Source organism: Epinephelus moara, chromosome 3 (assembly GCF_006386435.1).
Source record: "Epinephelus moara isolate mb chromosome 3, YSFRI_EMoa_1.0, whole genome shotgun sequence".
NCBI lineage: Eukaryota > Metazoa > Chordata > Actinopteri > Perciformes > Serranidae > Epinephelus > Epinephelus moara.
In genome coordinates, this window is record NC_065508.1 from 17,149,006 (window position 1) to 17,164,477 (window position 15,472).

General features: G+C 42.0%; 1 protein-coding gene across 13 annotated transcripts in view; it reads left to right on the forward strand.

The window, feature by feature from the left end:
* The first annotated feature begins 1,894 nt into the window (after nucleotides 1–1,894).
* phldb2a (pleckstrin homology-like domain, family B, member 2a) overlaps nucleotides 1,895–15,472 on the forward strand; it is a 24,937-nt gene continuing 11,359 nt past the window's right edge. For 3 of the 13 annotated variants that reach the window (XM_050041097.1, XM_050041098.1, XM_050041095.1), the window contains exons 1-7: nucleotides 1,899–2,064; nucleotides 4,389–4,513; nucleotides 6,717–7,663; nucleotides 7,774–8,106; nucleotides 12,118–12,252; nucleotides 13,255–13,392; nucleotides 14,470–14,619. In XM_050041097.1, coding sequence (XP_049897054.1) covers nucleotides 4,459–4,513; nucleotides 6,717–7,663; nucleotides 7,774–8,106; nucleotides 12,118–12,252; nucleotides 13,255–13,392; nucleotides 14,470–14,619 — 1,758 coding nt within the window. In that variant the 5' untranslated portion in view covers nucleotides 1,899–2,064; nucleotides 4,389–4,458. Of the gene's footprint in view, nucleotides 2,065–4,388; nucleotides 4,514–6,716; nucleotides 7,664–7,773; nucleotides 8,107–12,117; nucleotides 12,253–13,254; nucleotides 13,393–14,469; nucleotides 14,620–15,472 lie in introns of all 13 variants that reach the window. The other 10 variants (XM_050041094.1, XM_050041103.1, XM_050041092.1 and 7 more) reach the window with 8 other exon arrangements.

Sequence of the window (15,472 nt, forward strand, 5' to 3'; positions counted from 1 at the left end):
TCAAAGTAAACCGGTCATCTAGATAAAACCTGCAAATAGCTGTGATGTGGGTTGTATTTACTGAAGGCTGACATCCTGCTCATTAAGATGTCTTTATGTAGATGAACCATAGGCTGACTCCAAAAACAGCTTCAGGACTGGCTCATTTTGTCATTAGTGGTCACAAGAACTGCAAGTCTTTCAATTTCAGGTGAATAAAGGTTAAGATGGGGGTCAAACTTTTGTGTCCAGGAGCAGGTGAGAAACATGGTGAGGTTCGACTGAACAGAACACAGTGAAAGATGAACTGACAAAGCTATGGTTCAGTTTAAAAAAAAAACATAACAGATCCAGATTCAACACCAAAATTTGCCTGTTGACTTTGGCCTCTTGTGATTGGGAGAGACACTTGAGACTTTTCACGCTGTGACTCAGACCTTCCAACAATTACCAGAGTTGATCGCACACCCACTCCCACAATCCGACACCAATTTCTTCTTTCTTCCATCCTTCGTGCTCCCCTCCTCCCTACTTTTTCCACGGCCTTCACGCAGAATCCCTAAATTCACTCTACACATGGTTTCAGTCTGTAGTTTTTAAAAAATGCAAACACACGCAGCAGTTCGCAGCAAATAGTGGTGTGGCTGCTTTAAAATCTTACCTTTTTTTCTTTTTTAAACCTTCTTTGGACAGGAAGTGAGAAACATTCCAGCTCTCTATGTCAATTAAATCTTTGTGTTGGCAATAAATTTAAAGTGTCCCACTTTTCAAATGAGACCCTCCCGGGATTTATATGTGTCATTTTATTTTCCTGAAATTGTAAAGATTGATGGAACGACAGAGTGAGAGGCAGACAGACGTGTGTGTGTGTGTGCGTGTGTGTGCATTTTTATGACAAAGACCCCGGCTCTGTGTCTGGAAGTAATCATCTCGTCCAGGCTGCACTCCACAGCCCCCTCCCTATGATGTAATTGGAGTTTTTTGGCATGATGGTTTTGGATTTTCAGTGGGATTCGGGGGGATTTTTCCAAAGTAACTTTTCATTCATTCTCCTATCAGAACTTACATAATCTCACATTTTATTCACTTGTTCACGGTCTGTACGCAGTCTGATCAGTTCTGATAAAGCTTTTATTAGATCAAAGAATGATCTGGGTATTAGATACACTCCATGTCGCAGTGTGGGTTATGTCTCTTACTGTAAGGGGTTTTTACTCTCTGGCTGCACAGTAAAGAGGGGGAGTGAGGTTGGCTCTGTTTCAAACACAGCGATGGGGCCTCCTCCCGCCTCCACATACTGCTGAAACAACAAACTGAGAGTCAACTTTTTTTTTTTTTTTTTTTTTTTTTTTACAATTTTGAGCACTAATGCCTTCTTTTGCTTTTTCTCCTACAGAAAACATTGTGGGAAGACTCTGCTGTGTGAGAACTGGAAAGAGTTTAGGTTTCTTTTTTTGTGTGTGTTGGGAACAAATTGACCAAACAGCAAGAAAACTGCAGCCATTGTAAGCAAGAGTACAGTCTGTGACAGTATGTGAAGGTTTAGGGAAGGAGTTGGAAAATGGAGATCAGACACTGTCACATGATGAGCACAGATAACTCACTCAAACCCAGTGGCTCCATGCTGGAATACTGATAACATGACACTGCTGCCTATTGATCATGGTGAGATCAGAGGTCTGAATCAGCTGCAGAGAGACAGAAATCTGTGCTGGAGGGCAGGATTTCATTCAAGGACACTTATAATTAAAGCTAACAGGCTGATCATGCTTCCTCCCTTGGTTTTTTGCTTCTCTATACAAGAGCAGTCCTCTATCTGACCAGTGAGGGGCAGCAGCAGTGACTGATGCTGAAAAGTAAACACACACTCTCTCCCCCTCCTCTCTTCTCCTGGGAGGAGAGCTGAAAGTTGAGGTGGGAGGGGAGAGGGTCTCCTGTCTGATCCTTTGTCATGGGAAGACTTTACTCTGCTGCTTCATACAGAGGGAGTGAGACAGAGAGGAGGACTTCAGCTTCAGCTGCGAAAGAAAGAAAACCCAACTCAGGCTCAACTATGTGAATGGGACAGAGATCAAAGGTTCAAAGGTTGGTCACTTTTGCTTGGTTTGAAGTCGATTAAGTCAGTTCCTGTATTTCTCAGTCGACACAGTGATGCTCCGAGAGAATCACAGGGCTGCATTTTAATTTCTCACTTATGCATGCACAGTCTGTTGACAACTGTAGAGCTGTGAACATGTGCTTGAAATTAAAAATGGTTTGAGTTAAATATTTTCTGTAACTCAGGCCAGTGCAAGCTGTTGTATAAAAGAAATGTGCAAAAAGTAAAGGGAATTGAGTTGTCAGTTATCTGGCTTTGTTAGGAGGCTAAAAGGTGGTGTTGTTCACACTTGATGTTTATGACTTGACATTGCTGGAAAACGACACAACCAATTAAAAACAGATGTGGATGACAGCCAGCAGTGCTTATCAGTGGATCTTCAAGCTGTTGACTGCATCCCTTAAGACAGTGTGTGTTTGTTTTAATGCATGAGGTTGAATCAGTTGTAAAAGCAGTGTCTTGAGTCGATTAATTGATAAGTTGATCTTAAACAAATTGTAATGTGCTGCTTTTTACTGTTTTTATGTCATTTTAAACATTATATTGGGGTTTGGGATTGTTGGTCAGACAAAATAAGATGTGGAGTGTCACTTTCGGCTCCGGGAAATTACTACAGACGTATTAAAGACCTAATGATCAATCAAGAAAAGATACCAGAGGATTGGCCTGATTGATTTCAAAGCTTTCTGCAAACTTTCTTTTGAATGTTTGAGATTTCCATCTGGGTTTTTTTTCTTCTTTTTACTTTTCATGGAACTAATCAGTGTGTTTGTCTGGGCAATGACTGAGACAACAATAGTCTGAGCCTTTTGCAACATGAAAGTAGTTATCTTCACAGTGTTACCACACATAAGATGAAAAACATCTTACCCATGACCATTCCTCAAACTGTTTACATCTCTCTCTGTGTTTATAATCTCCATTACCCTGCCGGCCTGTAGTCTGGACGATGCAGTAAAACCTCCTGACGTGAGGCCGGGGTTTTTCCCCCCTTATTTTTTTTTTTCAGGAGGTCTGGAGAATGAACTCATGCTGATTGATTGTGTGACTGTGTAAAAGGATACCCTACTTCCTGTAGGCCCTCTCTCCAGACAGCAGGAGCAGAAAGTCTTGGATCAGCCATCTCTGTCTCTCTCTGCGGTGTGTGTGAGTCTGTGTGTATGTGTGTGTGTGTGCTGTCTGTGGATTCAGGAAAGAGCAATGTCTGACTTTTAAAACCCCTCTGTTGTAACACTGGAACCAATAATATCTTCACTTAATCTGATTTTTCTGAGTTATGACCCATAGTGTGGGGACCTGAAGATGTATTTCTTAGTTTTATTTGATTTATTTCTTTTAGCTTTTTTTTTTTTTTTCTTGTAGGAGGGAGTGCGGCTTTCTTTTTGTGCTGCTGGCTGCTCAACATCTTCACCAGAGTAACTGTGGTTGTACTAGTGATGTTTTCATCCTCATCTGATCTATGGATTATGTTTATGATGCCCTGATTAATCATTTACGCTCTCTAATGCCAGAAATCTCATCTTTAGTCACCAGAAACCAAAATGAAAAAATAATTTAATTTACAATAGTATGAAATAGCGAAAAGGAAGCAACCGTTGAAGCTGTTAGGACATAACCTGCAAATATTTGGTATTTTTTACTTAATTAATGAGAAACACATTTAGTTTTATTCTTTAAAAAAGTGTTTAGAAGCAGTCCCAGTCCAGATTGACCCAGCCTGAACCTCTGACTGTGGCTGCTCTCTGAATGAGTCTGAGGCTCTGAGGGAATACTTTCAAGGACTGGTCATGAGCTTCGGGGCTAAGAGACAGATTAAGGTGCAGAGTGCTGCTTTTCAGACAGACTTTTTATTGGTGACACAGAGCCAGGCATAAAAACTTTCCTCTGGATCTGTTTTCCTACTTAGTCTTTAGGAACTTTTTTTTTTCCCTTTCCGTTTAAATATGCACATCTGAAATATCTGCTTGAATTGAGGTATTGTTGTGGAGTTGTTAGAGGATACATTGAGAGACCGCAAGGAATGGATTCAACTTCCTGTGATCTGCGATGTTCTTAAATCTTCTGTCTTTAGATTGAAAGCTGCTGTGTGGTTTTGCAGGAATACTAGTTTGTCATGGTGGAGAGATGAACCCATTCAACTGTTATGTACAGTATTTATTTAAATTCCAGTAGGTAAGATTAGGATGCATCGATTTTATATGAGGTGTTACTCCTTTTTGATGATAAAGAATTCAGGAAGTTGCTGTTTTTTCAGTCTTGTTGTCTTGTTGTGAAAGTTTCGTATTGATTCCCTCCCTTTTCTTATTCTCAGGGAACAAAGCACGTAGGGCCCAGCTGAATCCTGAAGCCTCAGATTGAATCACAGAAAGGAGGTCAGTGTGATGAACAGCATGCTTCCTCAGAGGAGCGCTGTCGCCACACTGGGCTACGGCTCAGGTAAGACAACATTCAAGAGGAGTTTTTGTTTGCTTGCTTATATTTTCTTGATATTGATCACTTTAATTGGGTCAAATCAGCAGTGACTCTCACAGAAATCTACATTTCACATCTAATATTTGGTTGCATGTTGCATATGCTTTTAATTAAATCCATCCCCTGCCTGTGTTCAAAGAACACAGTCAGCTGAATGACATTAAACAGGACCATTTCAACTGGTAAAATCATGTAAATTAAGATTAGTTAAGTGCTCCATGAAGCCTGGAAGTTTATTGAGTAAACTTTCCTTGACCTGGGACCTGGAACCTGGAACAGCTTTTTTTTGCATCAGTCCGTGTTCAAGACCTCAAGGGCCTCGGGGTTTTAGTCAAATGTACCTCTTGGAAGAAGCTTCTCGCCTGTATTTTCAGTATTAATTGGCTGAAAAGAGTTTTAGCTTTAGGGCAGAATGAGAAGGATGTGTCAGTGGCGGTTTGTAAGTACAACATTTAAAGGGTGCATTCTGACTTGCAAACTTTTTCTTTTTACCTTCAGTGGGTACTGCAGCTGCCCTTAAAAAGTACGTACTGTTGTCACTCAGCATCACTATGGCATCTAACTGACTGACACAACACCACTTTAATACTCACAACTTTTGATTGATAAGTGAACCCAACCAGACAAAAAGAATATGATTAACTTACAGGGTAATTGAGGAATAAACACATACTATGAGGTAGCCAACAAGCTGCTTTTATACATCTGAAGAACTTCTATTGAAAAACTGCTTGGCAACCAGACCAGGCGTCTAATTGACAGCTCCTCTTGGATACATAATGATCTGGCTCATGGTCCTTATGCTTTTATAGAGTCCTGTGCTGTAATTGGCAGGGGGCTACACACCGCTGCCCAACGGTTGAGGCCCAGAAATGTCCCAAACACAGCAATGTAAGAAAAATACAGGCAGAGGGCATTGTGTCTGTAGAGACCAACACTGCCATACAGTTTTAGTGGGTCATAAGAGATGATTGAGAGGAATTATGCGACAGCTAATCTCTATTAACTGCATATGANCCAGAAATGTCCCAAACACAGCAATGTAAGAAAATACAGGCAGAGGGCATTGTGTCTGTAGAGACCAACACTGCCATACAGTTTTAGTGTCTCATAAGAGATGATTGAGAGGAATTATGCGACAGCTAATCTCTATTAACTGCATATGAATGCAGAATCTGTAGGCAACAGGACAAGATGTTGGAAGTGTTCTGGTTTTTATTTGTAATCCATTTACAGTCCAAGTAATATTGACCAATCAGTAGAGTGGGCTTTGGTTGCATGTGGGTAAACAGTTCGTGTGGAGAATATATTAGGCAAACTGCATTGGCCAAAATGCAATCTCTGAACCCATTGGCTATTGTCTGATGCTGATATAGCTTTTTACTCATTTATCTGCATTCGTATGTTGATATCTGTTCATAGATATCAGCTGAAATGTTGTCTGGTTTGTCTAAAGTTGCTAATTGAATTGTTAACAAGGACCAGCGCACAGGAAAAGAGATCCAGGCCTGGATATCTGCTGGCCAGAAGCTATATTGTTGTAAGACCAATAACTGATGTGTTCCAACACCAAGATTACATGGCAGCCATTTTTATGAGGAGAAGATACTAGCTTTAGTCCTTTGTGATCTCTGACAAGAAGTTAACCACTGTCACAAATTTAAATAACAGTCTAGCCCTAAGATAATTAAGTTTATTTGACCCAGCAAACCAGAATTAATCTGTAAATCCCAAGTTTGTGACAGAGTTTTGTGACAAAGGAGTACAGGAGGTGGACATTCTTCAATATCACAACTCTGTAATGACTCAGCGTCCAGCCACCCATGACTCAGGGCACCGCCGTCACACTGCTTGCTAAGATATTTGGGCTGGGGTGATTTCTCTTGCAGTCGAGACTATGATGCATTCTGGCTTGTCTTGGTCCACCAGCAGTCTTCCATTTTTAGAAGAAGCTTAACCACTGATTGAGCCAGTGTTTGTGTTGGGCTCAGAACTGTATGAGCGTACATTCTTCGCTGGTTTTCCCCCCCTTACTCAGCACATGTGTGATAGCTCTTCTCTTAGCTGAGCCGGTGCTTATTAAATAGGTTACATTAAACCTGACTCTATTATATACCCCAAAAAGGGACAGGATTTCATGCTCTATCAACTCTCTCTCTTCTTACAGACTGTGTGAAGATAGACCACAGCAGCAGTGGCTCAGTGGGTGGGACAATACTGAGGGGCTCTCGCTCAAAGGCAGAGCTACAGGATCTGATGGAGACGCTACAGCGCAGGAAGAGCGCTCTGGAGGCCAGCTTGAGGGCAGCTGAGTGCAGCCGTAAGTACCTCAGCGTGCCCCCACCTGTTGGATCCCAGACCACGAGGCCGCTTTCAATCCTCAGCAATACTGATCGGCCTCCATCTGCCTCCAGAACTTTTTCCTACATGACCAGCAGCAGCGTGCCTCCATCACCTCGCCAAGGTGAACGCCAGCTGAGCTCTAACGGCTTGCTCCGTCATTCCCACTCTCGCCACCAGTCACAAGACAGCCTGCTCCTCTCTAACGCAGCAGAGGGAAGCTCTCTGCTCTCCTCTTATGGACCTCGTTCTCCCAGGGTGAAAAGTGGAGCAGCCAGTGTGCCGTCCAGCCCTCGTATGGGCCGCCGGCTCTACTCTCAGGGCAAAGCTGGAGGAGACTCTCGGCAAAGGAAGTACTCCACTGGCTCCCTCAACAGCCTGGGGTTGCATAGCCGTTCTTTGCCACGGCTTCACAACGTGGCAGACCCCCCTGCTCTGTCTTTACCGTTACGACATGCAGTGGGTTCCCACAGAGGAGTGGGCTCAGCAGCGCAGCGGCGCAGTCTCTCCTCCCTGGAGCAGCCGCCAGATGTGACAGTACCAGCCAGCATGCCTAGCACTCCCAGGAGGGCCAGCCTGGTCTCTCTGAGCTCTCTTGGTATAGATATGGACGATCTGGGCTTTGGGGAGAGGAGGTTGTCCTTTGGGAAGGGTGGATTGAGTCCAGGGCAAAGGGTGGGCAGCATCACCTCTTTGAATGGCAAAGAGGAGCTGAGAGACTATCACCAGCACCAGAGAGATGAACGACTCAGGGAGCAGAAAGTGCAGAGATTGGTGAGTTTCTGTTTGAATCTGATTTATCCATGTGACATCTTGTTTGACCTTATTTGAAAGCATTAAAGTTAACATTGTAAAATAATTAAGTATAAATGACCTTTCCACAGGAGTGCCAGCGTCTAGAGACCATCTTAAACCTGTGCACTGAGTTTGGCCAGGTGGAGAGAGAGCCGGCGGGCTCAGCTGTGTCTGACCTGCAGAAGATCAACAAGGAGCTGGAGAAGCTGCAGGTGTCTGATGATGAGTCGGTGTTCTCGGACTCTCCCAGCAGCACTGCTCCAGAGAACTGCTTCGGTGCCAAAGCCAGAGACTTCCAGCTTACAGAGGAGCAGCAGGTCAGCCAGCGTCAGCAGAGCGGCTACAGAGAGGCCAGGTCCCACTCACCTGCTATCAGCCTGAACAGCAGTGCCCCCTCACCATCCACCCACCACAGAGCCAAAGTAAGAATGCCAAAGTTATTATTATTCACAGTTCCTTATTAACATCAGGTCAGAAAGATGATATGAAGGGGTAATTTATCATTAGGGGAGCAACACAAGTCAGGTACATTTCATTTATGTAGGCCAAAATCATACATCACACATTTTCACTTAAGGAAAAAACCCACAAGTCTATCCACATCTTGTCCTCCTCTTATTTTCATTCCTTCCATCCTTTCTTCACCTCCTCTCAGTGACTTCCTGTTACAACAGGTGTTAAAGGGATTGCTCAGATTTTTTGAAGTGGGGTTGTATGAGATACTTATCCATTGTCCACATATTATCTGCAGTAGATGGCAGTCAGCGTGCCCAAAGTTTGCAGGAAGCAGGCAGGAGTACCACCACGGAAGCGAGGCAATGTACTGCTGTGGACGGGGGCAGCAGCAAAACTATTTAGATACTATATTTAGAATATTTTTACCACTTTACCTTGCTGTCAGACAACCCTTATCACTCTCTTCAAAGCAACCAGGCTCCTTTGACAAAAATTAACTTGTAATTTTATGACTTTCGATAATCTCAACTAACCCTTTAACACACCAAAGTCACAATAACACGAACAAGCTAACAGACGAGCAGTTCCTGTGTTATGTAGGGCAAAATTACTGTTTTTATCAATGGAGTCTGGCTTTGAAGAGAGCACAGATAAGTTTCACTTTCAGTTCAGTTCCCTGTCAGAAAGGGCTGTCTGACAGCAAGGTAAGTGATGAAAAGATTCTAATGAAGCATAGATTTTTCTAAGTGGCTAAAATACATTTTGCTGCTGCCCCTGTCCACTGCAGTACATCACTTAACTATACTTTGAGACTGCAAAAATAGTAAGGAAAAATCTGAGCTTTAGAGACTTTGTTTCCTGCATTCTGGTGACTTTTAGAGAGTGAAAAAAATAATGAGGACAGCACAACAGCATTTTTATGGTATTCTTAATTTTACTTTTAATTATCGGGAAAGAATACAGAATAATTCGCCCCTCTGATGTGAACTTGTGTGATTCTCTGGCATGAACTGATATTCATCAGTTTTCATTAGCTAATTTCATCACACTGTGCGACCACCATGCTCGAAGGAAAAATCGAAGTGGCAGATTTTACAAATTCCATGCCCCTCTCCTTAAAACTTTCCGTAATAAAGGGCTATTTTTCTTTCCAGGACGTCTGAAATTTGCTTGAGTATGTCTTTCTCTCCATTATTTCTTCCATCTCTCACACACTTAGGAGGACGAGGCCCAAGCAGCTCTCCTTCGCGTCACATGCATGCCAGTAAAAGGCATTTTTTGTGGCTGTATTGTTGCCCAGGTGGAAACAATAGACTTTTAGAAGTGAAGGGCTTATACATGCTGTATGGTACTAGAAACAGGTTGTGACAAATTTTTGTAAATTGGAAGGAATATGTGAGAATTGTGACACCTTTAGGAAACCAGGAGAGGTCATGAAAAATAGGAAAATTGGGAATGTTGTAGTATACACTTAGCTTTCATGCCTGCTTTTCCAAATTGGGGGCTGAAACAACTGGTGGATTCAAACGCATGACTCTGGAGACAGTTTGGGTAAAATAACAGTCTTTACTGGTCAAAAGGTACATTCGGTAAACGGACTCAGTGGAGGCAAACAAATCCATAGGAATGAGGCAGAGGCAGAGTCAATCAGCAGGCTAAATCAAAAAAAAAAAAAAAAACAAGAAAGGAAACAAAAGGCTGGAGCACCAGATACACAAGCAGCTAAGACAAATTGGCACTGAGAGAAAACAAGACACAAACTAAATACTCTGGTGAGGGGAAGGATAACGAGACACAGGTGAGGCTAATCAGGGCGGGACAGGCAATCAGACACAGGTGAAGTCATCAAAGGGGAGGGAAAACACACAGAGGCAGGAAGTGACGTTATCTGGAACAGGAGATGTGAGTTTCAAAGTAAAACAGGAAACAACATGAATGAATGAAACATAACCTAAGAACTCTGAGCTGTGACAGGGGGCACGCTGACGGTCCTCTACTGTATATACACTGACTATGGATGAGTACTTCATGTAAACCCCACTCCAAAAGATCCGAGCTATCCTTTTAAAGTGTGTGAAGAGGGGAGCAAGCTGACTAATGGGACGCACCCCTCCTGTGGTATGCACCTTATCAGACTGCTGCTATCTTGCTAATCTTTGTTTGTTTACCTTTAGTAGTATCAGGAAACATGCTTTCCATTTCCTTTTTACACATTTCCACAGAACACCATTTCAGAATCTAGTCCAGATTACAAAGTTTCCATAAGTGTGTCCATATGTTTATTACGTAGGTAATGTGTATAGAATCATGTTCGAGACAGAGTGCCGCCATTTTCCCCTTAAAGTTTAGAAGCAACCAGCAGAGCTGAAGGGGTTAATGTGGTCCAAAAACATCAAATCAACATACATCATGCAGTGACAAATTCTGCTTTACATTTGGTCCAAAGTGGATTTGTCTTGAAGGAAAGTGCAAACATATGTGGCATGACGCTCTAAAGCAGACTCTGAGTCATATACTGACACATCCATGGTAATTGAATTTAGTGTGTGTCTTCCAAAGTATCATTCAACACATAAACTTCTTTTAGTCGAGCAGATTCCTCTCTATCACTGGGCTTTCAGTGAGACGTTGTGTACTGTAAGTGTGTACAGTCGGCAGTTGGTACATTTCCTGTTTATGTGGGTTCTTCAGACACATAAACAGGGACATCACAGTTGAGCAAGACCTCCTCGCAGCTTTGATGTCACTACGACTCGACCTCGTCTTTTCTTTTATTTCTGAACGTGTCTCAGTGGGAAGCCTCGCCGTACATACTGAGAAATAAACGAACATGCTTCATTTACAAATATAAACATATTGACTGTATCACATACCGTGATTTAAAGTTCCCAGGCTGACCCCCTCCTCCACTGTCCCAGTTCTGGTGCCGCTGACTTACTGTCTCTGTTGAAGCAGTGAGCGGTAACAAGCTAATGGTGTGTCTGGTTTTAATGAAGAAGTCCTAGTTTTGTTTCAGCACTCAGCCATTCAAACTCAGGGGAACAGGAAATGACTTTATCCCACAGAGAATTAGTGTGTGCACGTGTGTGTGCGCACGTGCACGACTGTGTGCGGGTAGAAGGCTAGTGTATATGCATGGAAAAGACATGCGTTTTTCCAGATGTTTAAAACTTAATACTGACACTAAATAGATGGGAGACCTTGTGAATCAGAACACATTGACACAGGTATATATTTTGTATGTGAAGGACACATTCTAAACACACCTAGAGTTATAGAAATAAGTTTTTCAAGTTGAGACCACCATTTTGCAATATGGCAATAGTGACAGAGGTTTACAGACTCAAAAACCCTCTCTTCCACCATCTGCATACCACAGAGCCGTTTGTGCAGGAAGAAAGAGCACTCACAAACCAGCCTGGGAAACTATAAATCCTAGAGCTGCTGACCACATGACTCTGTAACCACAAAACAATCCTCCTGACTCCTAAGAGGAAGAATACCTGATAATGCAGGATCTCTAAATGTGCCCACGTATGAGTATGAATGAATGCTTGTAGGACGTTGGCAGACGATGAAATGCGTGGGAGTCCTTTGGCACGACTGGCATTGGAGTGCACTGATAGAGATTTCCATTACAGCAAGTAGAGAAGAATTCTGCCCCTGTTGTCAGTGATCCAGCTTTGGATGAGTTAAAACAGCAGCTGCTGTCGTCTGATTCTACTGGCAGGCAAATGAGTTTAACAACATATAATATGCATGGAAAAAATGACTTTCTCATGGTGCAAAAACTCTCTGCACTGATTATACAATCACCCAGAGAAGCTACCAGCAATAAACTTTACAACGGGGATTTTCATGTGCAGTTCTTCCATCTACAGTATGAACGAGTGCTAAGTTACAGTTAGTGTGCATTCACAAAAGATGAACTCTCCTGCACAGCCAAGCATTTAAATGGTTTCCTGATGTCACTACAGGCCTTGGAGAGCGTGCAGCTGAAACAGGAAGTAACGCATATAGAGGAAGAGAGGATTCAAGTTTTGAACAACATAGAGGAGCTGGAGCAGAAGATCAAAGACTTGGACAACCAGATGGAGGAGTCTGTCCGAGAGGTACACAGCACAGTGCAGTATATAGACTGACACCTGAAGAGCGTCGTAGTGTTTGTTCTTATCTAGTTTGAGATGACTGATTGATAACCAATGAGCATTGTGCAGTGGTTTATCAATCAAGCTCATAACAATAAAGCTGATGAAGTAAGCTGCAGAAATCATGCATCTTATTCTGTCTGATTATTTAAATTTATTTGACTTTAAAGGGACAGTTCACCCCAAAATCAAAAATACATACTTTTCCTATTACTTGTAGTGCTCTTTTTTTTGTTTAGATTGTTTTGGTGTGAGTTGCTGAGTGTTGGAGATATCAGCCGTAGAGATATCTGCCTTCTTCTGAATATAATTGAACTAGATGGCACTCAGCTTGTGGAGCTCAAAGTGCCAAAAAATACATTTGAAAACCTCAACAGCAATGTGTCTTTCCAGAAATCACGACTGAGTCACTGAAGATAATCCACAGAGCTTGTTGTGAGCAGTTTCACGTAGGAACTATTTTCTTTCTAACTACACCCGCCAACCGTATCACCATGCAGACAAAAGCATGCATCTATTTATACAGAAGACAAGAGGCTTGTGCTCATAACAGTGCAACATGTAAACATTAATGACGTCCTCCTCGGCTGAGCTGTAATGATAAGTAGCTTGCTCAGTAGTGCTAGGTGAGCTTGCAGTCGATACACACTTCCTTCTGGGCAGTGATAGAGTTAATGTGTGTAGTTAGGTAGATGGAAAAAAGTTCCAACATGAAACTGCTCACAACAAGGTCTGTGGATTATCTGGAGTAACTGGGTCATGACTTTTGGAAAGAGACATTGCAGCTCGAGTGCCTTCTAGTTATGATATCTCCAACACTTGGCAACACAGAAAAACAAGACTGATAATTAGCACTACAGGTAAGATTAGAAATATGTATTTTTGAATTTGAGGTGAGCTTTGCCTCTAAAGTTGACAATAAACTTCTTAGGTAGTTTTTTTACTGTGTGCTGCTGTCTCCTGCAGATGGAGGTGGAGTGCGCTCTGCTGGAGGGGGAGCAGGAGTCGGAGGTGGCCCAGCTGCAAAGGGAAAAGGAGCTTTTGGAAAAACTCAAGGAAAAGATTCACAGTGTTGAGAAGACGAGCCACACTGAGAAGTCACAGGTAAAAATATATAAAATGAGCGAGCCATGTTTGGTTTTGGGCAGACGTATACAGATTCTTGAACACTAAAGCCACAGCTCAAGCAAACGCTCAGGGATCAGCTCAGTTCAACCACAGTTTCCTCTAACACGGGTTCAATTACATTTGCTTTAAAACCCAAACAAACAAATTATGTTTCCAAGAGGAAATGCTTACAGCACCAGATCAAGAGGGTTCATCACAAATTGGATCTACAAAGCAGCTCGAAAGGTCATCTAAAATATCCTTACCTAAAACTGTCCAAATGTGCAGCAGAGGACAAAGAGATGAAATGTAAAAGTATCTCCAAACAAAATGTTGTGTTCCTGCATGTCAGCCGGTTAGTTGACTTTCTCTGCTGCAGTCTTCTTCTGGTAATCCACTAAGCAGAGCAACTAAAATACAGTACAATACATGGCAGTCTATTCTGTATACTCCAGTATTAGCTCATGTTATCACTGAGACTCACAGAAAAACCAAATACCTCAGTTCTCATTTTCACCTGTGCTGTCTTTTTTTTTCTCCGTTTGTTTCTTTTTGCACCTTTATTATCCCTCTTGACCTTGTTCTGTGTAATCCCGGATTCCTTCCTTTACTTCCTGTCTCACATTCACAACTTCTGATTTTGCCCTGGTATCCCTTACACCCACATTTGGGAAGGGGCCCAAATAGTTACCATGTGTAAAAAAAAAGAAAAAAAAAAAGTTAGCACATCTGACGTCAATTTGGAAAACTATAATCACCTAAAACCTGACATCACTTGGAAGGACACGAAAATTTAACACTTATTACATTGTCCAAAATAGCACCTATTATATATCGCTCTTAAGGTGAAGGTCCGTTAAATGCTTAAATGGTATAATGAGCATTGAATACTGTGCTAAAAACTCAAACTGTTTCCATTCATGGATTTCCATAGAGGCATGAACAATCTATTTAAAGTTATAGGTCATTCCTTTTGCTAAAAGTAGATGCAATTCTTAAACAGTGTATTTTCATCTGTTGTGGATTTGTACCATATAATAGGGTTATTGTGTGTGTGTTTGTGCTGCTTCTCAGCAGGAAGTTGAAGAGCAGACAAAAAGTTTGGAGGATTTGGAGTTTCAGAAGCTGGAGAGAGAAATTAATCAGGACGAGGAAAAAGAAAGTCAGAGCCAAGAGCTGCTGCGAGAGATCGCCGAGTGTCAGCGCCTTACAGTCACACGCAAGGTACGATGAGTGAGGTTTTGTGAGTCTGCATGTAGCATGTACTGCATGTTTAACATCACAGATAGTGCTGGCCCTGTATCACTTTTAAATGTCTTATTTTTTGAGCCAAAAGTATCCACAGTATAATGACTACTGTGGGTATTTTTGGAGCATGATAAAGTAGGTCTTTAGCATTAGTATGGACTTCTCAGTGCATGTTCCTACCAAAAACACTGTGTCTTGATGGTCTCAGAGGTTCAGGCTCTTTGTCTTGCTCTCAGGTTTAAGTAACAGGCCCACAGAAATATCCCTATTCTCATCTCAGGGGTGGACTTCTGAATATTATCAGAAGTTTAGGTGTTAAATCTAACCTAATCTGTCAAATTTTGGGGGGCTTTTTTAAATTACTGTTGTCATTAATCTTACTACAGGTTGTGCATGAAAATAAAGCTGCAAAATTGTGAGATTTGCAGCACAAAGCATGAACTAATTACGAGAAACAGCAATACCAGAAATGGTAAGCATGAAATTCTGTTTATGTAGAGAATTAATTGATTTTTCAATTGAGGGAAATTTCCACAGTGATGGGGCGTTAACAGGGTGAGGGTATACAATTGTGTAAATGTGGCTGTAGGAAAACCAAAATCTCACAAAAATTATATTTGCCATCCCAAAGTGAGAATTTTGCTTTCATTGTTTCTGCTTCTGCTTGATGATAAGCATCAGTCTGCAGTATCTGCTACTGTGACAACTTCACATAATCAATCAATCAATCAATCAGTCCCTTTATTTATAGAGCACTTTTCATACATAAAATGTATCACAAAGTGCTGTACATTACAGAACACAAGCAGGAAAGGATCAGGGGTACAAA